Source organism: Fusarium flagelliforme, assembly GCF_020744385.1.
Source record: "Fusarium flagelliforme strain FIESC 12 MPI-CAGE-AA-0113 chromosome Unknown B0J16scaffold_7, whole genome shotgun sequence".
Classification (NCBI taxonomy): domain Eukaryota; kingdom Fungi; phylum Ascomycota; class Sordariomycetes; order Hypocreales; family Nectriaceae; genus Fusarium; species Fusarium flagelliforme.
Window position 1 is genome coordinate 29066 of NW_025763509.1, and position 26484 is coordinate 55549.

The 26484-nt window shown below is 46.4% G+C and overlaps 11 protein-coding genes across 11 annotated transcripts; 8 read left to right on the forward strand and 3 right to left on the reverse strand.

Moving 5' to 3' along the window:
- Positions 1-59: 59 nt before the first annotated feature.
- On the forward strand, positions 60-954 carry B0J16DRAFT_348179 (AhpD-like protein). Its single transcript, XM_046128688.1, has 3 exons — positions 60-624; positions 676-721; positions 800-954. The coding sequence occupies exons 1-3, from the start codon at positions 136-138 to the stop codon at positions 847-849; spliced, it is 585 nt and encodes a 194-aa protein (XP_045978449.1). The 5' UTR covers positions 60-135; the 3' UTR covers positions 850-954.
- Positions 955-1429: 475 nt separating this feature from the next.
- B0J16DRAFT_375036 (Lactonase, 7-bladed beta-propeller-domain-containing protein) lies at positions 1430-2888 on the reverse strand (the record flags this gene model as incomplete). Its single annotated transcript, XM_046130651.1, has 7 exons — positions 1430-1830; positions 1886-1960; positions 2010-2022; positions 2081-2216; positions 2267-2325; positions 2383-2555; positions 2609-2888. The coding sequence occupies 7 exons, from the start codon at positions 2886-2888 to the stop codon at positions 1430-1432; spliced, it is 1137 nt and encodes a 378-aa protein (XP_045978450.1).
- A 370-nt stretch (positions 2889-3258) lies between these two features.
- On the reverse strand, positions 3259-4685 carry B0J16DRAFT_348181 (amidohydrolase). Its single transcript, XM_046128689.1, has one exon. The coding sequence runs from the start codon at positions 4485-4487 to the stop codon at positions 3465-3467; it is 1023 nt and encodes a 340-aa protein (XP_045978451.1). The 5' UTR covers positions 4488-4685; the 3' UTR covers positions 3259-3464.
- A 1011-nt stretch (positions 4686-5696) lies between these two features.
- B0J16DRAFT_348183 (uncharacterized protein) lies at positions 5697-7237 on the forward strand. The gene is made up of 2 exons (XM_046128690.1): positions 5697-5764; positions 5825-7237. Exon 2 carries the CDS (start codon positions 6011-6013, stop codon positions 7004-7006), a length of 996 nt encoding a protein of 331 aa, XP_045978452.1. The 5' UTR covers positions 5697-5764; positions 5825-6010; the 3' UTR covers positions 7007-7237.
- An 839-nt stretch (positions 7238-8076) lies between these two features.
- B0J16DRAFT_348184 (uncharacterized protein) lies at positions 8077-9117 on the forward strand. The gene has a single exon (XM_046128691.1). The coding sequence runs from the start codon at positions 8115-8117 to the stop codon at positions 8784-8786; it is 672 nt and encodes a 223-aa protein (XP_045978453.1). The 5' UTR covers positions 8077-8114; the 3' UTR covers positions 8787-9117.
- A 598-nt stretch (positions 9118-9715) lies between these two features.
- B0J16DRAFT_180095 (uncharacterized protein) lies at positions 9716-11167 on the forward strand. Its single transcript, XM_046122583.1, has 5 exons — positions 9716-9934; positions 9986-10022; positions 10080-10147; positions 10205-10578; positions 10653-11167. The coding sequence occupies exons 1-5, from the start codon at positions 9770-9772 to the stop codon at positions 11053-11055; spliced, it is 1047 nt and encodes a 348-aa protein (XP_045978454.1). The 5' UTR covers positions 9716-9769; the 3' UTR covers positions 11056-11167.
- Positions 11168-11317: 150 nt separating this feature from the next.
- B0J16DRAFT_357786 (carotenoid oxygenase) lies at positions 11318-12850 on the reverse strand (the record flags this gene model as incomplete). Its single annotated transcript, XM_046129558.1, has 1 exon — positions 11318-12850. One exon carries the CDS (start codon positions 12848-12850, stop codon positions 11318-11320), a length of 1533 nt encoding a protein of 510 aa, XP_045978455.1.
- A 654-nt stretch (positions 12851-13504) lies between these two features.
- Positions 13505-14275, forward strand: B0J16DRAFT_375041 (uncharacterized protein; the record flags this gene model as incomplete). The annotated part of the gene is made up of 2 exons (XM_046130652.1): positions 13505-13977; positions 14040-14275. Exons 1-2 carry the CDS (start codon positions 13581-13583, stop codon positions 14273-14275), a joined length of 633 nt encoding a protein of 210 aa, XP_045978456.1. The 5' UTR covers positions 13505-13580.
- Positions 14276-14963: 688 nt separating this feature from the next.
- Positions 14964-17253, forward strand: B0J16DRAFT_348191 (uncharacterized protein). The gene is made up of 7 exons (XM_046128692.1): positions 14964-15249; positions 15299-15595; positions 15647-16369; positions 16415-16430; positions 16478-16548; positions 16594-16841; positions 16891-17253. The coding sequence occupies exons 1-7, from the start codon at positions 15040-15042 to the stop codon at positions 17030-17032; spliced, it is 1707 nt and encodes a 568-aa protein (XP_045978457.1). The 5' UTR covers positions 14964-15039; the 3' UTR covers positions 17033-17253.
- A 2866-nt stretch (positions 17254-20119) lies between these two features.
- On the forward strand, positions 20120-23261 carry B0J16DRAFT_387943 (uncharacterized protein; the record flags this gene model as incomplete). The annotated part of the gene is made up of 3 exons (XM_046131706.1): positions 20120-21943; positions 22793-23092; positions 23157-23261. 3 exons carry the CDS (start codon positions 20120-20122, stop codon positions 23259-23261), a joined length of 2229 nt encoding a protein of 742 aa, XP_045978458.1.
- An 816-nt stretch (positions 23262-24077) lies between these two features.
- Positions 24078-25320, forward strand: B0J16DRAFT_375044 (uncharacterized protein; the record flags this gene model as incomplete). The annotated part of the gene is made up of 4 exons (XM_046130653.1): positions 24078-24269; positions 24323-24737; positions 24791-24857; positions 24909-25320. The coding sequence occupies 4 exons, from the start codon at positions 24078-24080 to the stop codon at positions 25318-25320; spliced, it is 1086 nt and encodes a 361-aa protein (XP_045978459.1).
- Between the last annotated feature and the right edge of the window lie 1164 nt (positions 25321-26484).

Genomic DNA, 26484 nt, shown 5'->3' on the forward strand with positions numbered 1-26484 from the left:
TGGAGATAGCCTACATACATACTTCAAGCAAGCCATGATGCAACGAAGCAGTATCATTATTCTAATAAGCCTTTGTATCCCGCTTCTGATTGTCAAATACTCATACATTCGTTCTGTAGTTGACCCCAAGTCATCATGAGAATCCCTTACGTTCCCAACCCTCCCCCAACCTCCTCCGCCGAAGAGGATGCCATAGTGGCGGCCATTGCGGCCCGCCGTCATCCCCGCCCAATCCAGCCCCTCGACTTAGCATTGCTCCATTCTCCTCATGTCGCGGCTGGTTGGAATTCTTTTGTGGGGGCAGTTCGCACCAAGACATCACTCGCCGACGACTTGAGAGAGCTTGCCATTTGTCGCATCGCCGTCGCCAACAGAGCCTGGTACGAATGGATGCACCATGCTCCACTGGCCGTAGACAATGGTGTTACGTCTGAGTCAATGGACGAGATTCTGAGAGACGAGGCTCTGCTCAAGAGCGCACGGCCAGAAGGGTTCACTGAGAAACAGTGGGCAGTCTGTGTTGTAGCGGATGAAATGACGAGAAATGTCCAAGTCAAAGATGAGACTTTTGATTGGCTCAAGACCCTTACTAGCCACCAAGAAGTAGTAGAGGTTGTTGCAACGGTATGCCGAACTAAGATCCATTAAGATTAAATCTAACAGGACTTTGCTTAGGTTGCATGTTACAACTGTGTGAGCCGCTTTCTTGTAGCTCTAGACGGTAAGCTTACTGCTTTTTCCCCAAACAATTGACCGCATCCTCTTTCGCCTCGGATCTGGCATTAACACATCACATTAGTGGGAGAGAGAAACAGCACCAATCCGACACCTCTGCCGAAGCAGACATAGGAAGAGGGATTAACACACGAAAAGATATCAACTCTCATTCATAAATGAATAAATCATAATGTAACACAACTTCCATAGTTAGGTTCTTACGATACATACCTATGAAGTGTCATTGTAATATCTTAGTCTGCGTAAAATGAACTAGCGTAAAGTTTTACAGTGACCATGTACTGTAAATTTTGTTAGCCTGGAATCTTGAACGTTGTAGCCTCACTAATTGTCCCCACGGAAATTCTCGTTTAGGTAAATATGCAGGGTTTATTTTGTTCCCTCTCGTGTTACGCATTAAGGATCGAGGTCATGCTACGGCTGGCCGTCAATCTTTGTTAAGCCTGCATTCACATTTACCGCTGTAAAAGCATACGCACCATTTAGCAATGCTTGACGTTCGTCGGTATTAATTTATCTTTCCTTCAGCTAAATCACAGCCTCAGTAGTACACATAACAATCACTATACAGGTTTTGGCAGCGACACAGCGCAGAAATCCGGAAAGTTGTACTCAATAGAATAATACTTAGGTGCTGTTGTAAAGGCCTATGCTAATATATAACAACCATATGTACATATGCCCGACAGACCTAGTCAAGCCAAGTCGCTTCATAAGGCGTACCGTTGTCAGGGTATCGCAGAGAAGCGACAACTTCGAGGGTGTGATTCGACGGGGTCCAGCCGAGAATGAACATCCAACCTTCAGACGTATCACTCAGATACATGTAGTCTGTGATACCTTTGGGATCACTGTTCGTCTCATCTTGCCACGGAGCCACGCGCAAGCCACCAGCAGAGCCGAGCGTCACAGGCGCCTCGTAGAATGCTACAGCCTTCTCTTGCTTCAAAAGACCAGCATCATTCAGAGCAAACGCCGCCACATATCCGTTCGCCTCTGTGTTGTTCCAGCTACGAGTACTGGTGAAGAGATACTTGCCGTCTCGTGACATTTGGACTGTATTGCTGCGGAAGGTGAAGACGCCTCGCACATCTACTATTGTAAGACTGGTTCTTCCATGACGTATGGAGAAGGGGAAGTAGCTCACCTTCGGGGATAGCACTGCCTCGTTGCATATGTTCAAGTCGAGTGTCTAGGACCTTGTAGACGTCCAACCATTGGCCTGAAAGGTTAGGAAAAATCCGATCGTTGAACAAAAGGTTTCAACTTACTGTGCTCAGTCATCTGTAGAGCTTATCAGTATTGTTTATACTTAGATCAATCCATGACAAAAACGGCTTACTACATAGAGGAGCTTCCCATCCTTGCTAGAATACGAGTTTCGCGGTCCGTCACCTTCAGTAGGGCTGAGGTTTATCGACAAAGGCGTAGCAGTACCGTTTTTTGCAATGTCATACATAAAGATCGAGTTCGTACCGCTGGCTTGAATAAGTTACTGCAGTCGGATGCGACTAGCTTTTGTACTCACAGGTGTGGAACAAAGCCCTTTCTATTAACATTAATGTCGAAGGCATGAGCGCCGTAAAGCTTTAGGTTGATTGTTAGCATTGGCACGGTACGAGCCAGATTATGGTTTGAACCTACCACAGCAGCCCTCGTCTTGTTCACGTTCACAATTTCTTCTTTGGGTACCATGTAAAGCTCTTCCACTTGCTTGCCGATGCTGCCGTCCTTGTTGAGATCATGGATGGCGGCGGTTGAACCACCAGATGAGAAAGCCAAATTGCCATCATCAGAAAAGTAGCAAGACGAGGAAGCTATAGTCTTGTCAGCGGTCTCAAATCGTATTTATTCATAGTGACAGGCTTACTGATATTAACAGTATCGAGATGGGTAAACTGATAGTTCTTGTCGACTGCCCATGAGAATAGCTGAGGGGGCTCGGACATAGCAGTAGCATAGACACGGTCTTTAGCGGCATTGGTGGTGACAAATTGATGAAGTCCAAAGCCAGGAACGGTAGAGTTGAGAGTCAAAGTCCGAGCGATTGTATCAAAAGCGAGAAGGAAAAGAGTCTTGTTTGTGTAAGACCCGGACACAAGATGGTGGACGGAGCTCCCGTAGGAACTGGCGAACTCGATAGCAGGCATATTGAAGAGGTTAGATCAGGATTCTTTGTTGATGAGCTGTTTCGCCTTTCGAATTGATCGTCGACAAAGTACCGACTTGGCCTGACTTATATAGCTCTGGCGAGAAAGCTACCCCGGATCGCATTTCGCGAACCCCATGGTTTTCGGGCCGCTACAAGAGCCTTCCCCACATTATCGACCTGGGGTTTGTTGCTATTCCCCACAGAGTTTGCCTCAATTCTTCTGAAGCCGGGATCAAGGCAATGCATAGTTCATGGTTAGCAACGGATGGTGACCGCGGGTTTTTGCCGCGGAGACTTGGTCAAACTGTATGAGTCAGGCAATGCCACCTCCGCAGTTATACTGTGTCATGAAAAGTATTCAACGTTACTTCGTTTGTTTATAATAAATTGTTCAATGACTATGTGACATTTCGGCGTGATTGGTTGGTGACCTGGTTGTATAGAAGAAACTTGGCGAGACCATGGAGAAACCGCGAGACCGCGACTCATTAGAAGCTCAGGGCGACGGCTTTAGCAAATTTGTTCGAAACTGCAACATGGGAGTTTATTCATTCTTCCATTTAGATTGCATCTATCATCCACTGCTGCAGGCGTCCTTCCTGTTCTTCACTCCCCAAAGCTCCAAGGCGTTATCTCTAAAGAGCCTCTCTCGCAACCATTGTTTTCCTTCGGTCAGGTCTAGTAGATGAGATACCCAAGGTTTAACATCCAGCCCCTCAAACCGGGTATGAGGCCAATCAGAACCGAAGACAACTCGCTTCGGGGCTTGCTCAAAGAGCTCCAGAGTCATGGGGTCCAGGTCCTCCCAGATATCCGATTCAAGATGGCTTAGACGATACGCTCCCGAGATCTTGACCCATGTCGTCCCCGTTTTCAGAAGGCGCACCAGAGACTCGAACCCTTTGATCTTATAAGGGTTGATAGGCTCAGATGACTTTGGGAGTGAGGGGTCGCCGTAGTGGTCAAAAACAACACGCACACCCAAAGTTGGCAGAAAATCCTCTAGCTCTGTGATGCGCTCCATTTTGGTGTATAGTTGAAGCACCCAGTCGAAAGGCTTGATAAGATCGACATAGCTTTGAATTTGAGCCTTGAGCTCCATAGAGGGGGTATCATCGCCGTGCGTTACGAGATTGACTCTCACAGCGCGGACGCCCTCACTGTCACATCTTCGAATGTGCTCATGCGATGTGGTATTCGGATTGAATAAGGCAAGTCCCAGTGCACGTTCATTTCCAACAGCGCGCATAGAATCCAACATCAGAGTCAAATCGTAGCCATGCGTTGCGGTCTGAACGAAGAATACATGGTCGCAGCCAATGCTGTTCTCGAAAATTGCATTTTCCCAAAGATTATGAACAGCGGGCTTGTACGGGATATCTTCCACAGGAGGATAGCGCACCGGATCCATGATGTGGAGATGTGAGTCCCACGCCCCGGTCGGCATTCGAGGATCCGCGACAGATGAATTACTGCCTGCCCTCTTGGCAACTGACAGCGGGGGCGAAGGTGGGAGTGATGGGCTCATGGCTGCCGCGATGGCGCTGAACAAATGTTCAAGATTGATGAAGAAAAGGTAAGTATATGGGGATTTCATGGTAAAGCCAAAAAAAAGACGCTCAGAAGGGTTGGAAGCACTACGAAGTGTTATATATCCGAGCGTACCCACCGATGAGACCAAGAAAGCTGGTCCTGGTTGCTAGGAATCTTTTGTCTTTAGCTGTGGGTTGCATACCTGGGGTCGAAATGTTGTAAAAAAGCACTGCGGGGAATGTCCGAAATATCGCAGATCAATGCCCTTCGCTCTGTGCGAATATGAGAATAGCGAGTTGAACCAACTCCCTACCAGCAAGGTTAAATGTCAGCCATGGCTTAGCTCCGCGGGCATTGGCCGGGTTCTGAAATTGCAAATTCTTGTCTGAACCTAGAGAAGAAATGATTAAATTCAGACACGGCTTTCAAGAGCATATATGCTTGAGGCATTCTAACCCAGATGTGACAAATCTATTTTGTGGCGTAGGTCAAGACGATTGATTGAATTGATAAATGCTGATTGTCGCTGTTTGAAGTTTTTGGTAGTACCGTTACTCTGGAGCGATCTCTCGGCAATGTGAAAAAGTAGATATTCAGCCAGCACTGATCAAGCACACGAAACTTGTTAACTAACGTTCACTGAAATTCGGGGTAATCAATCGTAAGTTTTAAGATACAATGAGGTTTCAAGGAAGGTGGCTGTATGACTTCTCTTGTTCTTCCAGCTCATGACACTACTGGCTCTAAACAGGTGGTGAAGATGGGCTACAGTCGTTCTGAGAAGTGGGGTCATGAACCTGCTCAGCCTGTATCCCTTTGGTTGAAGCTGAGTATTTGATTGATGCCAAATAACCCTAGCTCCATACTTGGGGTTAGTATGATGCAGAGGTGAAGCAGTTATAGGGGAAGCGGCCTCCTGCTAATCTTTCATTCCAAATTTACTTTTCAAAATTGACCTACGTACTAATCCTGATAAGCCCTGTCACTTTTACGATTAGGTGTAATAGATGCCACGCTGCCCACGATGGCGAGTGACCGCCCCTACGCTCTTGTGAGACCATAGAAAGGTCCCAATCTCCATGTAGGCATTGCGTAAGTCACGTATATGTAATTCCGTGCCTAAAAACTTCGTTAGGGTTACACGTGGCAGCGCCTCATTGGTTGTTTCCGCCACCGGCCCAGTCGATGACTGCCTGGCGTGTTTGTCATCAAACTCTGCCAACTCCTTATAAGCAAGGGTTACTTAAGTGTGTTCCTCGTGTGCTCCTCACACCAAACTGGCAAGAAATGTGAGCACAAATCGAGAACCTTATTGAACTGAACACCGCGAATTTCTGCAGGGTCAGCCAAGATTGGACTAGTTATGATCCTGTGGGACAATGTTAACATCTTTTATTTAAGATCGTGAACTCGTCCATCCGGTCGGCGATCTCTAAGGTTCCGGAGCTGAGAACATACATTGTGGCGATATAGTAGGACTCCTTCACCACATATTTCTACTCATCAACGAGCCAAGTATTTTCTCTTGCACTCGCCTTGATCAACTTGAGCAACAACGTTCGGCAATGCGTTCACGGGCTAGGCAAAATGACGGCGATGCCTACTGTTGACCAATTGCCGTCTTTCATGGACACCGCCTCATATTTAGCAAACGACCGATTTCAATGTATCTGGTATTTACCTTACAAAAGGAGATGCTGTATGGTTCAGATCACGCCAAAAGATAATCAAAGAGCGCTTCAGTGGGCGAAAGGTGTTTTGGAATCACGCCTCGCGGCGACATCAACGCTTCAAGACTTGGCGACAATTGCTGAGGATTGTTGCTGCACTCGACACCACCGTAATAGAATTTGGGGAAGCGGTCTAGCACAGGAGTTGGCCAATCGATGGCAAAATGAGATATTAGGTCTTACGACTCACGGAAGGAATCCAAGCGTGAAGACGGAGGACACGAAAACGTCAGTTCCCATCACATTTGCCAAACACCAGGTTCTAAAAGAGGAAACATTGCTCTCAAAACTGCAATCAGTTGTTGATCCCCTGGCATGTAAAACTGGATCTTTGTATTTTTACACCCATGCAGACGATGCCTTCGGTGGCATGATCAAGATAGGGTACACCAGCCGGACGATAGATTCTCGGCTACATGAATGGGCTGAATGTGGTAATGGCTATCCAAGACTCCTCTACTCTCTTTCCGGCGTGCGACATCCAGAACGTGTCGAGCTGTTGATACACTTCGAGCTCGTGGAATGGTGGTATGCACAGAGATGGTGCGAGCATCATCGCCAAGCCCATATTGAGTGGTTTAAAGTCGACTTGGATAGAGTGCGAACAGTTGCGCGTCTCTGGTGCCAATGGATGCAGGATGCCAACCCATATGACAGGCGCGGCCGCCTCACAGCTCTTTGGGTGGGATATATCCAATTCTTGGTTCAGCATGATAATCCAGTTACAGCCGCAGCAATGGTGCAAATCCAGAAAATAGAAGAAGGATCAGACGAGGTGTACGAGTATATCGACGACAAGGTGCTGCGCAAGAAACAAGACGCCGTAGTGAAGGAGGAAGTCGAAGAAGAATGATCAATTGAAACCGCAATATACTCTACTCAATTATACACGACGGGAACGGGGCCCACTATGCCTTTGGAGGTCCGTGTCACCCAAGCCAAATCTATTGAACACATTGTCCCGCCAATCCAGGGGTAGATCAGCACCTAGAACTTCCAGACCACAGCACGAACTTCTGGTCTTACATCGCTCAATCGGGCACCTGTATGCCTGAGTAACTCAGAAATATATATCTTTCCTCTCGCATCTGAATTCCTCTTGTGTTATAGGGCTCAGAATAATTAACCTTAATGGCCATCAGAGAGTAACTTGTAATAAACAATTAAGTCATTCTCAATCTGCCAGGTAAATCCAACGTAGATCTAGATACTTACACCGCCACCACCAGTAATCATCTCTACTACAATTGCAGCAGCGGCCCTATTGCCTTCTTCTCTCAACGCCTTCTAAAACAGTGTATTTCAGTTCGCAACCAGCCAGAGATTTATAACCAAATTTATCACATCGATAGCAAAGGATATCGTATCCGCAAACTTGTAAGGGGGTAGATACAACTAGCGCTTACTAAGCAAGTCCTATAAACCTTTCCCTAACTTTACTGTACTCATCATCGCGCAGTCCAAATTTAACTATATCAGAGTAGGTACAGGCGATAGAACATATATCTTCTAGGCCATCCTCCCATAGGCAGCAGCGCGTAGCAGAAGGTTTAGTGACATGGCATTCGCTTAGACCATTCATATCATTCCGTACGTATCTAAGCCTCAGAAAGAAATCAGCTTCAAATATGTGGTGGAAGTGTACATTGGTCTCGTACTACAGGTCATGGATGTACCAAGTAATTACGGTGCGCCTTAAGATTAAATATAAGCTAATTGGCATGGCTTCCAAGCCTGAATGACTTGCTCTGCTAGCGATTGGTACAATTTCCACAAGTTGCGGCTGAGTACTGTGGCTGATTGGCTGCTTGATAGGGGGTTAATGAAAGGGAGGAACTAAACTTGTCTGGCTTTCAATAGTCTCTTCAGCCGCACTGACAGTTTTTTATCTCTTCTTTTTAAAAAGCAGTTCATGCCCACAACTCTCCTTTTCACACTTTCAACCGGGGGTATTCATCACTATGGTTTCTTTAAGCTTTATAGCTGGCATCTTTGCATGCCTCGCCTTTGCTGGCATTAACGCTGGACCATGTCGCCCTATTTCTTCTTCGGTCGAGGTGTCCTCCTCCACTGAGCTATCGCCCTCTCCTACTACTACTGCTACGACCACCGAAACTGGCGCGTCTGTTACTATGACTGGAGACACAGAGACAACCGCAACCACTCTGTCAACGGATACTACGGCTGCAAACACCGAGACTCCCACAACAGCTCCTCAACCCAACAACAAGCTTGATGAGATTCTTGTCCCTACATTTGACGAGTGCCTGGCTACGTGCGATAGGAACCCCGCCTGTGTGGCAACAACCTACTTCGGGGACACAGGGAAGTGTACTCTCTTCTCCAGCCCCAACACCAACCCCAATGAGAGTTTTGGTCTCACATTTGACCAATGCATCGCTAAATGCGATGACACTCCTACCTGTCTGGGTGTTAACTACATCGAAACCCCACAAGAGTGTACCTTACTCTTCACGATCACAACTCCTCCTGAACCTGAAACAAACCCCAATGAGCTGGTTGGCGTTACATATACCCAATGCATTGCTGCGTGCGATGCCACTACCTCCTGTGTAGCTGTTAACTACCTTGCAGAGATGCAGAAGTGTACTTTACTCTTTTCAATTTTATAAGGTAGGTATTACAATCTAATAGGTAGATTAATTACTTGTTACCCTGGAACGCACCTTGTTTTCTGGAAACGCACTGCGTTGGTTATTTCCGCAGTGTCACCTGATCAGACAAATCCCAATTAGGCATAGCCTAGATTCACTCCTAAAAAGAGGGGAAGCCAGCGGCAGACAACAATCAATCAACAAGACATGACATCTACGATTTGACATATACTTAGTCTGTAGAGACAAATTAACTTCTATTACAAGTCGAGGTAGCTACGGAGAAAACAGTCCTTTTAGATTACCTTTCAACTTTTCAGTATAAAGTATATACAAGGTTACTGTCCGGCACTGTAACAATTCTATTATTTTTCCTACTGAAAAGCATCATTCTGGTATAAAGTGAGGTATCTGTGGCAAACCCCCTTTATTAGAGTTTCCTGCGTCAGCCGGGCGCATCATGATTAGCTGGAGTCTGGTGGCAGGAGGGGGACTACGTCTGTCGGTTGTAACTAATGGAGCTATGGGTTGAATTGCCACTCTCGCTTCCTCAGGCTTCGCCCTCGCCAATGTCCTATTACTGGACGGTGGGATTATCCGTACTAGCACAGACCATCTCTCAGCAGATGAGGGGATAATCCTGACTCGGAGTAAGGGCGATCATGTCTCCCGGCCCCGCCTACCTCTCTCTGATGGTTGGAACAACGATACGGCACACAAGCCACAGTCGCCGTCTAACAGGGTACTGAATGGTGCTATGACCCTGGTCCAACCCTCAGTTTAAGACACGCTAAGGACAGAGAAAACCGCAAAGCACGCTAAATTGCTAGTCAAAAGAAACGTTTTACACACGATTTCATTAAGACGACGCCGATCCCTGTCATGTAAAGCTAGTGCGCCTTTGAGTTTCTTTGTGAGTAGACTTATAAGAAGGCTGTCCCGGATGTCTGGACGGTACTACGGGCGGGCACTAAAGAATTAAAACATCACAAACTGCCCCTATGGATCGACACCAAGCGGATAACGAGAACTCTCAGAAACTGATACTAGCTATCATCGCAACGTGCGTATCTGTGGCGGTGTTCGTTGTGTCTCTGCGGTTTTATGTTCGTCTCGTAATCATAAGGAAATTTGGGCCTGATGATTGGGCTTTGGCTGCGGCTTTGGTATGTATTTTCTCGTCTCTTGTAATCTCCCTACTAATAGTCCTTTGCTAGGTCGCAACTATATTTGGCGGCGCCATAATGGGAGTTTGTGAGCATTGAAACTAGTTTACTATATTCTGCAGCTTGATTCTTACTTAAATCGTAGCTGTTAGGTTAGGGCTCGGCCGCCATGCCCACCTCCTCTCCCTCACTCAGATGTCTACGTTCCTTAAAGTTCGCCTTTCCCACATCGTATCGAGTTCAGAGGCTAATAATTATATAACCGGATAGATTATCTGGTTCGTTAGTATGGAATATAGCTTCGCTATAACGCTAATGAAAGCGACCTTTCTCCTGCAATACCGTCGTGTCTTCCCGCTTCCCAACTTCCAGCGCCTTTGCAACATAGCCTTAGGTTTCCTGGTTATCTGGGCTATGGCCGGCCTATTGGGTGCTATGCTGAACTGCCTGCCTCTCCAGCGGAACTGGGACGCATCTGCGCCGAATAGTTGTACCGGACGAATAAAATTCTGGGAGGCTTATGCTATCATGCATGTCATTACGGACGTGCTGATCCTTATAATGCCGCTGCCGCTACTAAAAACCCTGCCTTTACCGTGGGTACAGAAGGTGGTGTTGATGGCGATTTTCTGTCTGGGCTTTTTGTAAGTACTTTTCGATGGCTTTGGGGGTTTGATTATTGAAGGGAATGTACTCAATTAACACCTTTTTCTGGCAGCACATGTGTGATTTCGGTGATTCGTTTAACCACCCTCCGTGCGGCACTTACGGACGCAGATGCTACGTGGACGATGTTTCCGACGTGTTTATGGACCATGACTGAAGCATTGTGTGCCATTATTTGCGTTAGCGTCCCGACGCTGCGGCCACTGGTCGATAGATTGTGTGGGCTATGGAAGAGACCGTCTCGAAAAGCGAATGAGATAAATAAACGGAACGAATCGAGACGGGTGTTGAACAGACCGCAGATATATGGAACAGGTCTTGAGACTGGGACTTCAATACAGTCCCCAGCGACCTCTGGCCATTATGATGAAAGCGCTGAAGTAGTTTACAATATGGAGCTCTTAAGTCCAGAGCCTTGTCACTTCCTGGACACTAATGATATACCCAGGAGCTAAATAAAGATATCTTCTTACGCCAACCATCCCTTTGGGCAGTCTTCGGATACTATTATAGAGGAACCAATTGAGTAATAGATAGCACATTTTCCACTTGGTTTTTAACTCAATATATTCAGGTTATTGTCTAGTTGCAGGGCAACTCTATGAAGCGCTGTAGAAAGCCTTAACCTATAAGTACATGCAGAGTCTATAGTAGCTATCCGAACTATAGCAACCTCGAGAAATTATTATATATCATGGATAGATCTGCAATAAAATCTTAGATGAAGATCCCGTGAAACCCATATCCCATCACTACTGGCATCCTGGCTCTGCCGATCTCTTTCAAAGTCTTGGCATCGATAACCACCATTGAACTAAGCTTCACAGACGTGTCCATCGCCACTGTCAGCAAGACACCATCATCCTCGCTTTTACCACCAGGACGTGCGACAAAAATTGGCTCAGAGGGGAGATGGTTCTTTTTAGGAACCCAAAGCTTGGTCTTCTTGGTCTCAGTGTCGATCTTGATGATGGAGTCGCTAAAGTATCCAGGCTTAACGGCATGCATTCCATATGCATAGCGGTATGGCTTGCCCATGTGTGCTTCGTTGATACGTGGCAACTCGAATTGAACGTCCAGGGAAAAATCAAGCTCAGCGACATGAGTCTTCTTGCCTTTATCGCTGTGGTAAGGCAAACGGTAGCGAGTGAATTGGCCGGCGAGATCGTTCTTGGAAGACCCCTTGGCCTTGTGCATGAGATTGGCTCGCAAGTTTTCGATCTTGGCAGCTTGCAGGAAGGAATGGTCTTTCATTGTAGGTAGATCGACAAAGACGTCACCATCCTCATTCTCAAATGAGTTGATCTCGTGGAATGCAAAGAAGGCATCTTCTGATGCGTACTTGGCCACCACGCCGCCCTTTGCTGGGTCGATAACATAGAAAAGGGTCTTCCTGTCTGGGTCCCACGCGCCAATAGATTCAACAATGTTTGTAGCTCGCTTGACAAAATCTGCTTGCCAGACAACCAAGATAATGTGTTTCTCAGTGTGAAACAACGAATGAATGTATGCTGGCGGCGCGTCGGTGATGTTGGCGATGATTTTGGTTTCGCCTTCTGGCGGGTAGATGCCAAATACACGGTAAACAGGGGTTTCCTGTCCAAGTTCTAGAACGTAGTTGAATACTGCACCGTCGTGTGTGACAGCGGGGTGGGCAGCTGATTGGCCACTACTTTTGAGGAGAGAGTTACTGGCCTCATAAGTAAAGAGCTCGATGGGCTGGAGATTGTCGGGGTTGATCTGCTGCATTTTGTTGCTGTCGGTTGTAGACACCAGGTTTTTACCATCTCCGACTTTCAGGCCTGGCCAATTCCGGACATAGGACACTTGGATGCTGTCCCCGTCATCATCGCCACGTGTATTGTTGCCGTCTCTAAAGGTAGCTTCGAAAGCCCTAAAGATAACCTTGCAAGGATCTCCACCGAAACTACCACCGGGAAGTAGGCCAGTCTCTCGAACAAAGTCATTAAGCTCGTCAGAGCCGTTTCGACTTTTGTAAGTAACCTGACCGTTGGCGATTTCGAATTGATGATTGCGAGAAAACCCATCGAACCAATGTTCGGCTGTATAGTTGCCAACATCCCAGGTCGCAGCAGCGCCTCGGTACAGAGACCCTGTCAGCCATTTCGGGATAGTTCCCTCAATGACCAGATCTTTTGGGTCTTGTACTTCAGGAGTTGCATAGAAACCCCAAGTTAGAGGGTCTGAGTCGCGAGGTGGGCCGAAGCCGGCTGGTTTATCTTTGGCCATTGAGGATGTAAAGAATCCTGCAAAAGCAGCTTGGAAAAGAATGATTTTCATAATAAAGAAAGATGTAGATGGGTAGTAAGGTGATCAAATATTAATTGAGATACTAGAAGTTGAGTTGATTGTTTGTGAGCTAATTGCTTGTGTGTTGTGTTTGTGTGCTATAGGATATGTCTAATGGGTAAAGCCTCTCTTTTATAATAAGTTTCGTTTGGATCTCTATGGTAATCGTCATCGCGGCCATAAACACGGAGTTGATAGTTCTTGGCCTGGGAATGTAATCCGGAATGCTCGCATTTCCTCGAAGCATAGCCTACAGAAAGCGATCATTATCAATTGTGATACAGGCCCATCCAAACTCCAATGCGAGTCCGTATGCGAAATAACGAAAGAAAACGCGGCAATGACGAGTCTGCCAAGTCACATAGCCACACTGCAAAGGAATTCGGTTGAATTTATTACTACGTCAGCCGCCTTGATTGGCTAGCCTGCTTTTAATAAGCTTGAATAATTGCAACTGCGGGAGCGAATGCGAATGCGGGTAATTATCCTACGGAGTAAGCAATATGACTTGGCATTCTTAATCTATTAATAATTATATTCATAACTACGCATATATTTCCTAGCGAAGCTATATATATATATAGTAATATCCTGGGAATGAGCCTGTACTTATTACTTTACACCATTCAAATCATACAACCTGCTCTCAAACTATTCATCGTTACTCACTATGTCCTCCATTCAACACATCGTCCTATTAGGTTCGTTGTCAAACCTCTTTCTCGCTGCGTCCAAATTCGGCGCGGGCTGGTATTACGACTCCAATACATTGACAGCTGAAGGATGGCACAGTATCGCAGATTTGGCCATGGATGCTGTAACAGCATTGACGCTCTTCATCAGCAGCCAATTCAGCAGCAAGAAGACCTCAGGGTCGCGTTACGTTGAGGAGGTCGGATCGCTAGTAATTTCGAGTACCCTTTCTGCTGGTAGCTTCAGGACCCTGTGGCAGAGCTGGAGCGACCTTAATACATCAGTTACAGGACTCGACCGTCAGCTCCCCAGGGTCGGGGCTCTTTGGATACCACTCCTAACTATCATCACAAAAGAGATAATATATACTATAAGTAAGTACTTTCAAGGAACCTTTTAAATAAATTCATATCACTTACAGTTAATTAATTTGCAGCATTGAATGCCGCCAAGACTCACAACTCTTCAGTACTTACTTCAAGTGCCGCCCACCACCGTGCAGATGGATTAACAAGTTTAACTGTTTTTGTAGCGTTGATCGGTGCGCTTTCTGTTAGAGATCCATATTGGATTGACAGTTTAGGAGGTATTATGCTGTCTTTAGTTGTACTTTCTGAGAGTTTGGGAAATGCTACATCTGCCTTTGTCAATCTTAGTAATAGCATTCGATAAGGAGGACTTTATTACATTGCTTATACTCTAGGGTGGGTCTCCATCGACGGGGTATAGCTCGATAATTGGGTTACTGAGATCTGGTTTGGCGGCTGGGATAGGCTGGTGGCTGAAGTTAGGGAACTACTCAATGCTGTTACTCAGCATGAGATCGACAGTTTCCTTCTCAAGGATCTGGGCTCCTGTCTTGGGATATGTGCCGCTGTTGAAGAGAACAGTGACGATTTCTTTCCAATTAACATATAATGTCGATAATACCGCAGTGTATACGTACTGCCATATTCTTGGGGCTATGCATAACCCTCCAGTTTCTTGAGGGTGGCGGGCCCGCACCCGCAGATACGAGTGGCACAGACAAAGCACAGACGAGGGATAAACCCGTAAAAACAGTTCCTTGAGTGTGCTCAACACAAAAAGTTCCAGGATGCGGGGCCTCGGGCGCTCGGCAGTTGAGGGAATCCGTAGCATGTGGAGTGAAGTCGGGGGCAGAGCATGCGGGGGAGATCATATGCTGCAACCTCACTGAGAATAGATGTGTTGTATTGCTTGGGGGGGTCCACCGATTCGTGTGACAGAACGCCGTTTGTGCAGCGCGGAATAGAGCCTGGATCATGACCCTAGCATGTGGTTTCGACGAAATGATCTGTTCCATTTCCATGGTGAGGGATGCGTGGGGCATGAGGTTTATAAAGCTGTTTGTATTTCCCGACACATTAGCTTTTCAAATACAGTCACTCAAGCACTGTCTTGCAATAAAATCTGCAATGGGCGAGAATATTCCAGTTCATAAGAAGTTCAACACTGAGCTTACAGATTACTCCGTCGAGCACCATGGCCATCAAGGTGTCTATGCCGACAATCTCGAAGTAGACGCTCTTATTGTCGGTGCTGGCTTCGCTGGTATCTTCATGCTCAAGACTCTCCGCGACAAAGGTTACAAAACTGTTGTTTACGAAGCCGGTAACGACACTGGTGTAAGTCCAACTCACTTCTACGATCTTATTGCTTATTCTGACAAAACAGGGCACTTGGCGATGGAACTGCTACCCCGGCGCTGGTGTTGACTCTGAAGTGCCCGAATATGAATTCCAGTGGCCAGAAGTCTACAACACTTGGACCTGGCCATGCAATTATCCTACGTATGCTGACCTTCGTGCATACTTTGACCATGTTGACAAGGTCCTTGATATCAAGAAGGATATTGCTTTCAATACTGTTTTCGTTAAAGGCAATTTCGACACTGAGAGTGGACGATGGCACATTCGCACCGCTGATGGTCGTGTTGCCAAGGCCAAGTATCTCGTCTTGGGTACTGGATTTGTAAGTAAACCCAGATATCGCTGAAGATGTGGAAACGGGCTGACATTTCAGGCTGCTCGTCGATATATTCCCGACTGGCCAGGTATGGACAAGTTCAAAGGCGTGATCCACCACTCGTCCTTCTGGCCCGATGAAAAGGTCGACGTGACCAACAAGCGCTGCGCCATTATCGGCACCGGCGCATCAGGAGTCCAGATCACACAGGCCTGGGGTCCTGAGGCTGGACACCTGAAAGTCTTTCAGCGCACCCCCAACCTCGCCGTCCCTATGCGGCGCAAGTATCCCTCGGCAGAGGAACAAAACGCCGCCAAGAGGTTCTACCCCGAGCTCTTCCGCTACCGCGAAGAATGCTTTGCTGGCTTCCACTACGACTGGTATGAGAAGAACACCTTTGACGACACCCCCGAGGAGCGTGAGAAGTTATACGAGCAGGTCTGGGCAGATGGTGGCTTCAGGTATTGGGTTGCGTTGTACAAGGACAACCTGTTCAACGCCGAGGCGAACAAGGAATCATACAGGTTCTGGACTAAGAAGACACGCAACAGGATCGGCGACCCCAGGAAGAGAGATCTTCTTGCGCCGCTAGACATGCCGCATTACTTTGGCGTCAAGAGACCCTGTCTCGAGTATAATTACTACGAACAGTTTAACAGAGAGAATGTGGATCTTGTTGATATCAGGAACAACGCGATCAAGGAGTTTACTGAGACGGGTATTATTTTGGAAGACGGGACGCATCATGAGTTTGATGTTATTGCTGTGGCGACTGGATTTGTAGGTCACTCTAAGAACTTTGATGAGCGACGCTAATTTTGATAGGATGTTGTCACTGGTGGTAGGTACCATATGATAGGAGATGAGTGACTCTGCTAATAGATTCAGTGATGACACAACTTGGCCTTGAAAGCATTTACGACACCAAGCTTGAGGAGGAATGGAAGACTGGCGCCACAGTGAGTAACCCTCTAAACACTTCCAATGCATGCTTACAAGTAAAGACCTACCTCGGTGTTTCTACCCCTGGCTATCCCAATATGTTCCATATCTACGGCCCCCACGGCCCGACCCTTCTCAGCAATGGCCCTACATCCGTCTCCGTGCAAGGCCGTTGGATTGTAGACGCCATTGACAAGATGACACTTAATAACATTAAGTACATCAATCCCACGGAGAAGGCCGGTAAAGAATGGAAGCAGCATATTCTCGACCTAAATAGCAAATCTCTCTTCCCAACTACACGCTCTACGTAAGTAAATACTCAACTTTGATAAAGACGTTTATACTAATAACGGTAGATATATGGGTGGATCAATTCCAGGCAAGATTTATGAGCCTGTTTGTTACTCTGGTGGTATTCCGAAGTATAAGAAAGAGATTCGCAATGCTCTCGATAGTATGGAAGGCTTTGAGGTTGTTAAGAACAAACCCAAATCCTAGATGTGATTCGCAGGTGCAGACGATGACCGAAGCAGCACGTATACAATCCGATTGCATGTTAACTTGTTAACTTGTTCACTTCCTATGTTACCTTTTATTTGCGGCAATCTATATTTGTAACTACGTCCTACTTGAGAGAGAATTATCTATTAGTGTTGTGATATGTGGCTTATTAAGTAATATCCTAAGCCAGCACTTCTGAAGTATTCCAATGAAACAACCATTATGTTAAAGATAGATCACCATAGATTGACGCATATAAATCCCAATCCTTTCTAAGCTGCGTTCCGTAAGGTCTTATAAGGTATCCATGATTCCCAGGACAGCCATAGCTTCCTCCGTCAACGACAACGGTCATTTCCATTATTAGATGACTTGCGACAAACGCGAAATCCCATAACTTTCAATGATGACAAAGAGGTCTTGCGAAAAATCTGGTGCCCACCCTATACAAATTGAAGTTAATGTCGTACTGTCCAGACGTTGCTAACTATTGGTACTAAGGGGGATTCAATCTCATTACCCACCCCCGCCCTCCTTGAACCCCTAGTAGACGTGGGATTACGGAAACCAATAGGTAGAGCGGGGCGGGCCGATCCATACTAAAAATATTCAATCTTGCGAGTTTGCGCGTTGACGTCCCTTTCAGCTCCCCACTCTTGAGTCTTGGCTGTCTGTCCTACTGTATTAATTGGCCGTTTGAACTGAACTTGTTGGTGACATCTTGTTCTGTACATATCTTATTACTCCACCACCCTCAGTACGTAATAGAAGAGGGAATTTATTATCATGTATCTCACATTTGCCTCACAACCCTCCACATTCAATCAGTCAACCTTGACCTATCTCCAACAATAAACATCACTCAATCCGACTATTCGATCCTTTGCCTGTACCTTAACTTTCAATCATGGGGTTTGACCGGCTAAAAGCCTGGTATAAGCATAAAAAAGGGTCTAAATACTCTGCTTCCTTGCTCGGTACGACGAGCACTGGATTGGCACCGCCCAGTTATCCGCCTTCTAGACTATGAAATGATGGGACCGTTCATTCGAGTGAAAACTTTGGTCTAGATATCCAAACCTCGGGCTCTGCGCCTCAAGACTTGGAGTGTCAGCCATTGACTAATCCATCATTTCCTCCTCAGCCTGTATCGATGATAGCTGAATCGTCGGTCCGCGCAACCGGGAGTCTTCAAGAACTTCTTTGGAATGAGGCTTACGCTGATATCAAGGCTGATGAACCTGCCCTGGTGGAAGCGTATGAGACCTTCCTGTTGAAAATATCTGATGAGCTTGAGTCTCGCACGCGATCTTTACCCGATGACCATACCATAGCCTCAGACGAATTATATCGCATAATCACTTGAAGAGTTTCGAAATATCTTTAGGGACAATTAAAACTCCCCGCGGATTAGTATAAATGCTATCACTACAATACTACTATACTACCTAACATCAACAATCCAAACAAGATTGATATTATTACTACGGTGTTTGTGAGTTGGTAGTCGGTGCAAAAACCTTTACGACCACCAGAAACCTAACTACCTGGGCCAAGCATCAGGACCCATAGATATAGGGTAGGCGTTGCAAAAGTGAATCTTCTTACTCACACCTTGTCCAACGGTCTCACCGTCAATAGGTTCGAAAGATGGGGACGTGTTGAAACGGAATCGCTGGGTGACAATGCGGGTTGGGCGATGACCAAATAAGACAAAGACAAGGCAGTGTGCCACACAGTGATCAATACCATGTTACCAACGTCTTGGAGCGATCGTATTTTGTTGAGTAACGTTGCCACACTACAAATTCAACATCGGCGACATTTCCTCTCATTTCCGGCCACTGCTCTAGTGTGACGTTATGTGTATGTACTTGTCAATATTCTCACCCTCCTCGAACGAGGTGACAGGATAGCCCTGTCAACGACGCCAAGTAGAGCGTTGAGAATTAACGTACCGTTGTGTTCTAGCTGGCCAACGTTGCTTCGGCTATGGAAAATGGCGGGGCCGCCAAGGTGGCTTGGGTTATTGTCGTGTGAGGCTGTGAGCCGAAATTTCAATGATCTGCGCCAGGAGTAGGCTGGTCCAGACCGAACTCAGCTCATGCGGCTGAGTGATACGAATAAGCTTTTGATTTCATCTTCCAATTACAAACTAGTGTTACGATTTGACACCGTCTGTATTCACGGCATACGTAGTTATGCCCAATCTACCACTACATTAGAGCTGAGAAAGCCAGAATGCTTTTTCCCACGCCGAGGTGGAGCACCCTTTTTTCGGAAGCTAATGCAACTGACCGTTTCAACCCCTGTATATCAGCTGAGTACTTCGTATCGTACACCTGGAATACCCTTGAGGTGAAAAGAGTTCCGGGAACTTGTTACTCTAAAAATGTTTGATCTCTGACATATCTCACTCTTATATTTTTATTCTACCCAGCTATCTCAGTACATTGTAAAATGCTGAAGCAATAACCTCGCGTTGTTCTTCGAGACGGATTTCGGGCGTAACGCTAGGTAAAGCCACCAACAGGGCAAGGATACTTGCATCAAGATATTCCAAGCACTCATTGGTAAGGCTCTCTCGTGTATGCAAGAGTTTTCTTCGCCCTCCTAGGCTCCTGCATGCTCACGAATATCACTCGATAGCGTCTTAACCAACCAAGCCTCTCTAATTTCGTTTGATCTCTCGCCCGAGTGGCTTTTTTCGGCCCAGGTAAGCAAGGAGATGATCTACAATCTCGCCAAGCCTCAATTTTTTCAATAGTGCAAGCCTCACAGCCTATGTGCAAGCCCTATTGGTGTCTTGTCTTTATTGGTCGCACACTGCCGCCGTGGCGTTTTCATATCTATATACCGATTGCTTATTTAATCATGAAAAGCAAAGCGAAGGGAAATATTAGCTCCAAATCCAGTTCATAACTCGTGTTCGGCTGTGTGCGCGACGGAGTTGTGACATTTCTGGCCACTGATAAAATATCTTTTGACAAGTTGCTTTCTGCTGCAACGTTTTTCCCTGCCCAAAGCCTTTCTTACTCATTCATTGCCATTTTGCTGCAGCTTCTTAACTAGCAGTCAATCACAATGTTAACGGAACCTCCTATTCAGAAGGTTCGTGCAGATTACAGCGTTGTTAGCCAAACAGAACAGTCACAGCAGAGGAATTGCTCGTCACGTGCGGACCATCTTGGGCTTTGGAATGTTATCAAAGCATGGTATCTGTTTGCCGTCCACGTCGTACTGTATGTTGTCACCGCAGCAACAGTCATTCACATAGACAATCATGAATTCCAGATCGGATCTGGTTTTTCTATTTTCACCTTTCACTCTCCACTTCATCAATCACAAGTCACTGGTCTCCTTTCACTTGCACTAGTGGTGGTCCGACTTGTTGCTGGAGCTGGCTCTACACTTCTCGTCTGGCGAATCATCTTTATCCTTCTCGAAAACCGTGGGGTCACTCTCTTAGAGTTTACACGAACAATCAGCTTCCGACTTCCCATTTTGCCTGCCATCGAGGCAGAGAGATCACTGTTTTGGTCTCTGTGGGCAACAATCGCTCTTGCTTTGATGTGGCCTCATGGATTTGCAGCGCCGCTTGCATCATCTTCAATTTCCTGGATTCCTAGTCACAAATTGCGCAATCACAAAGTAACAGCGTCTATAGAAAGGATTGGAGACTTTGCCCACTGGGACGCTATCACTCATGCCGATTGGCGGGCAACTACAGTGATCAGTGCAGCGGCCTTGACGGCGAATGAGCCACAATATGCTTTCGTATCAGAGTCTATTCAGCTACGACGGTATTTCAATCCAAATGAAACAATACCTACCAGTAGTCGGATCAGCCTTCCACTCCCCTATCTAGCAACCAACCTCCGATGGATCAGCGCAACAGACAACGAGAACTCACAACATGCTGGAAACGCAACCTACTCGGATGTCAGTTACCCCTTTCGAACTAGAGCAACAGGAGCAACAGCTATTATTATGGATGAAAAATGGGACCCAAAGAGCCAAATACCGAATCAAGCATCTGTACTCAAAACAACGAAGCTAGTCGCGGTCCGGGTCTCAATGGTGCCATCTGAGGAAGAGCTCGCAAAGGGCCGTCTTCCTAGTGACGAGGACGAATGCCCAACAGTCTCGGCTGAGTTTGGAAAACTCCCTCCTGTCGCCCAAAAGAAGGTTGCCGTTGCGAAAAAGAATGGTACGCTCACCGCATATGATTGCTACGTACTAGCGGAAGTGGCAATGACTGCTGGTATCTATAGAGGACAGGACTGTAAGGTTGTCTCTTCTAACTCCACATCCCAGTCGTATGCCACCTGCTCAGTCCCACGCGACGATGAGGCTATCGAAGAAGATTGGCTTCACAGTCTTTCCCTAGACTTCACTTCCGAGGTCATCAAGTATAGCATTTTACAAGACTTCACCCATCCTCGGATGAGTCCTGATCTAGATACTTATGTTACTGGCATGCTGACTATGGGATACCATGCAACTTGGAGTACCTTGATGAGAAGGCTGGGCAACTATGCCGAGCTCATATCCTATCAAAAGTCGGAAGATGCTGTCTTCGTATCAGTGGATAGTCAAAAGCTATATATTTGGCTGTCGATGAACGCCACTCTCACGTTGGCTGCAGTTATCGTTTTTGGTGCAAGCATGAAGGCAAAAACGAAAACAGTGCGTGATGCAACCCTCGCGTCTTTGACGATGGATCTTTCAGATATCTTACACAGGCCTGAAACTAGTGGTCTCTGTACAGCTGTGAGTCTCAATGATAAGGACCACAAACTTCCACGGCTGCGATGGCAGAATGCTGTCAGCGGCAATGATGATAACACTGATCAGGCAACCACGTTGCACTGCAGAAAAATCATTCTTGCTAAAGATTCGGAGCCAGTACGTCCTCCAAGCATAGATCTAGATTCAGAGTATAGAAGGCAGGACTAGAACTTGTATTTAGGCTTTAATATAAGTTTATTCAAAAAAAGAAAAGTTTGATAACTTTAATACCTACTTAGTGTCTAAAGCTACAATTGAACTTTGTAAAGTTCTTCTGGTTTAGGAAAAGCAGTAGTTATTTATTAAAAGTTACTGTTTCAATCTGCGGTCTGCACAGCTTATAACTTCTTAAATATACTTTAACTACCAGAAAGATCAGCTAACAGTAGATTTTGTCCCAAGAACGCTGCTTAATTTTATCTTGAAGAAGGCAAGCCCCTTTGGCGGATAAATACCGTTCTTGGTAGTGACAATTTGTCAGTCAGCACGGCAAGCTCCTGTATCGGATCAAACACAAGCCGCGAATCCCCACTCCCCCAATCTTCGCCCTTGAGATGATACGTCAATCGGCATCAAGGACCCTGATAGAGAACATTTACCGAACATTCCCAACCTTGTCAGCCTCCGAGGTATAGGTTAATCCGGTCAAGAAGCGCGGGGTCCCGATCATGTTATGTCTCGGTCCACCTTGTGCCAGCAACGCTAAACCTCTTTCGCACTTATAACCGCTGATTAAGTTCAAGCCACACGGAGCTACGGCCCCGGAGCCGTACCCCGTACCCGGCGATCTGATAACGACATCTATGCCGAGAATGGTCCGTCTATATCGGTATATAAACAGCTGTCAACATACTTTCCTCTGTTCTTCTCTCATTATCTCTAATTATTATCTATACACTTCAAGAGTAAGCTACACCATCGACTTTATAGTGTCCAATACTAACATAACCAGTGTCTAACAACAAGATTGTTCCTCTCACCATTATCAAGGGCGCTGGCCACGAGCACATCCCTATCCCCGAGGGAGAGTGCGCTATCATCGCCGACTTCCACTCCGTCAAGTCTCAGAGCGCTCACTCCACTCCTTACTTAACAACCGGCTTCTACAGAGTCGTTCCCGGACCTACACGGTACGGCGAATACGACTACGAGGAGACCAAGTACGTCCTCAAGGGTCAAATCGACATCACCGATGAGGCTACTGGCAAGACACACCATCTCGTTGCCGGAGACTGGGCTTTCTTCCACGTTGGCTCCAAGGCTCAGGTTAGTCCTCCCAGCCAGTTCGATTATTAATTCGATTATTAAATACTTACTCGTCACCTTATAGTTCTCTACCAAGACTGAGGGTGTTGCTTTCTACGCTGTTACCCGACCTAAGAACGACGGTCACCCTAACCTTGTTGGCCGTGAGGAGGATGTCTCCAAGTTGTAAAAGTCATGTTATTATAGCCTGTTAATAAATTAAAACAACTCTTGAATAAACTATCAATCTATCAACTGTAATTTAGAAGCAGTCAATCTGTATTACACAAAAACCGACTGTGAAGCTTCAGCTAAAATATTAGCATATGTAGCAGGGGTCTTACGCTTGTCATTGTTGACTACCCTGAACTACCAGCTTAATATCCTTTAATTGCTCCACTACAGCATAGCTAACTCTTTTATCAATCTTTGCTATTTTCCAATCGTTCATTCTCATTGAAGTGAAGAGAAGCAATTTTCAGCTATCATAACATCATCCAGCACTACTGTTATCCTAATTCAAGTTGCTCGCGTAATTACAAGTTTAACAATCCTGTTGAAGCTATCCACCCTCTACCAACGGACGAACGGAAATATTGCAATGATTCACAATGGGACCGTACTGATAGTCTAATACACCATGTCTCATCCTTCTTACAAAAGAAAAGTGAAACATAGTAAGAGCAGCTTGATTATCAGCCTTACATAGTAAAACCCAGCCATTGTCATTGCGCTGATTCGGGTAACGAGACAAGAGACCCATCTTCTAGGGCTTGTTGGTTCTCGACCGAGCAGGGTATACGTTCCTGCATACAGGGGATTTTGGATGGTAGCCACTTTTAATGCGAGATTGGGCATCCTGATCCCGAGGTCTGTATGTCATACCGCAAATTCAAATGTATTTCTTTTTAATGCCGATGTATATGTATTTGTATTGCCCACCCGTCCTTGTCTGTTTCGCCGTCTCTTGGCTCGGCCGCCAGCAACATTCGAATCACCACCCAACATGTCGGCTTCAGGTGATTGGGGACCTGCGCCCGAAGGAATTGACCTCACGGAACAACAAGATGGAGAAATCCTCAGACCTGTCATAGCATTGATGACTATGGGCATAATGGCAGTAGCAATCCGATTCGTCGCGAGGTTCAAGTCAGGAACTAAGATCGCCATTGACGACTATCTCATTTTGTTAGCATTGGTAAGAAGCATTAACCTTGCATAATAGATTACCATACTAACCTCAAACATCAGCCGTGCGCCCTGGGTACAGCGGCTCTCTGCATCGTGAGTATACCATACGGCGGTGGAAGACATCTATGGGTTGTAACCTTTACCGAATTCACCAGCTTGTGGAAGATGGCGTACTCTTTTGTACCTATTTACGCGACTACCGTAACCTTGACAAAGGCCTCAATTTTGATGTTTTACCAACGTGTCTTCGGTATCAATATCGCTCACCACATTTGTATGGGTTTAGTCATCGGATGGTATGTGGCCATCATCATTGCCTGGTTCGCCGGCTGTCGGCCTGCGAGCTACTTCTGGGAGCAGTTCACGGACCCTGGAACTACGGGATATTGCATGGATACGTCGCTATTTTACTTCGTCAACGGTATCTGCGCTATGTTGATTGACATCGCTGTTCTGTGTGTGCCAATTCCCACGAGTAAGCCAACCACAGTACGTCATCAATGATCCTCTGACTGACCACCTCGCCAGTTCTCAAACTTCAAATGCCGAACAGACAAAAAGTCGCCGTTGGAGGCATTCTCCTTCTTGGTGCTTTGTGAGTCATCCGAAGTATTGCGTTGCTACGTGCATGCTGACAAGCGTTTAGTGTTTGTGTTGCGAGTATTGTCCGAATCGTTTATATGGATAAATTAGTCAAAGCCACGGATTTCACCTGGGCAATGGCTCAGGTCTTTATTTGGTCTTGCTGCGAACCGTTCGTTGGTATTGTTTGTGCCTGTCTCCCAACCTTTGGCCCACTGCTGCGACGATGGTTCAGAACCGCGACATCAACAGCAGAGGGTAAGAACAATTCAGACTCGTGGGATAAAAACAAGCCGAGGAGTCAATGGAAACCGTATCATGGCGGCTTCAAGTTGCGTCAGGATGATGAGCTTGAGCTAACTGTTGATGTTTCTCATGGGGATGCTCAGTTCGAAAGCAAGAGTGGAAGCAGCATCTACGTGCAGAATGAATTCACTTGGGCTAGTGGGGGCCCTTCTCAGTCAAGGGGATCATAGACTTTTCATCAATGGAAAAGAAGTGCTCCGTATGATATTTAGGTCTATCGTTTCAACATTAATGCAATCTATGGCGATAACTTGAGACTTTCCCTATCTACTTTAAAAAAATATAAAAAAAACTACATCTTTATTGCAAACATCGACCTCAACCTTCTTGTTAACATAATTTGCATACGGGCTCAAAACCCCGCCCACTTCATACACGACGAAGCATCCTGGTTCGAATCCTCAGGCTGCTATGTGGGTAAGGCATGATCCCAGGAGCGGGGAATCGGAACCTCGTCTCGGTAACAAGGAGGATTTCATTAGTCGCGTTTTCCGACAAGTCACAAAACACTACAGGGTTTTGCCTGCTCGCCTTGAAATTTGTCGACAACCCACAGACAAAATCAACCCTTGGCCTGGGCATTTCCTCCGACCCTTGCAGTGGAGAGCGGGATCACCTCGGGATTAAATCCGGAAACTGACTAACGGCCGGGGAACCGCATTATTTTCCTAGCTCATCCTTCAAAACCAACAACCAACAACCAACAGTCCTTGTAAATGTAGGGTTAAAAGACCCGCAAGCGGATGCAGCTCCTTGCTTCCGGTCTGAAGATCAACAGAGCATTCCCGAGGTTGAATAGACATCTGACAATTATCCCTTTAGCTGGGCGCAAGATTGTTACGCTGTGTAGACTGTCCAAGTATCCTCAACCATTTCGAACAGCCTGAAATCATTTAGCACGGCTTAGGTAGGATTGGTTAGACCCTGTATAGCTGGGGAATGATCAGCGTTCCGTCGGGAGATCGCTGTCTCGGCTGCAACTATTTTCACCCAGGTCTCCCACTGTTGGCTCGTATAGCCACACTCGCGTAAAAGACCCTGCAATATCGCCACTCCAAAAGGAAGGTACACTAGGACAGCAAATTGCCTAGGTAGCCTACAGTTGTTACTTGGTGTTAATAGCGACCTTACCTGTTGTCATGACTCAGACAAGATGGGTATCACGAGAGTGTGTGTTCTATGAGGCACTGTCTTCTGCAAGCCGATAAATATCAAACGGTTGTCAATACTGAGGCGGACATATCCGCTTTTAGCGCTGCTTCCTAACTATGGTCCTAGAAATGGCCGCGCCTGGGTGCTCATGCATGTTCAAGGATAATCTCTATTGTAACCAA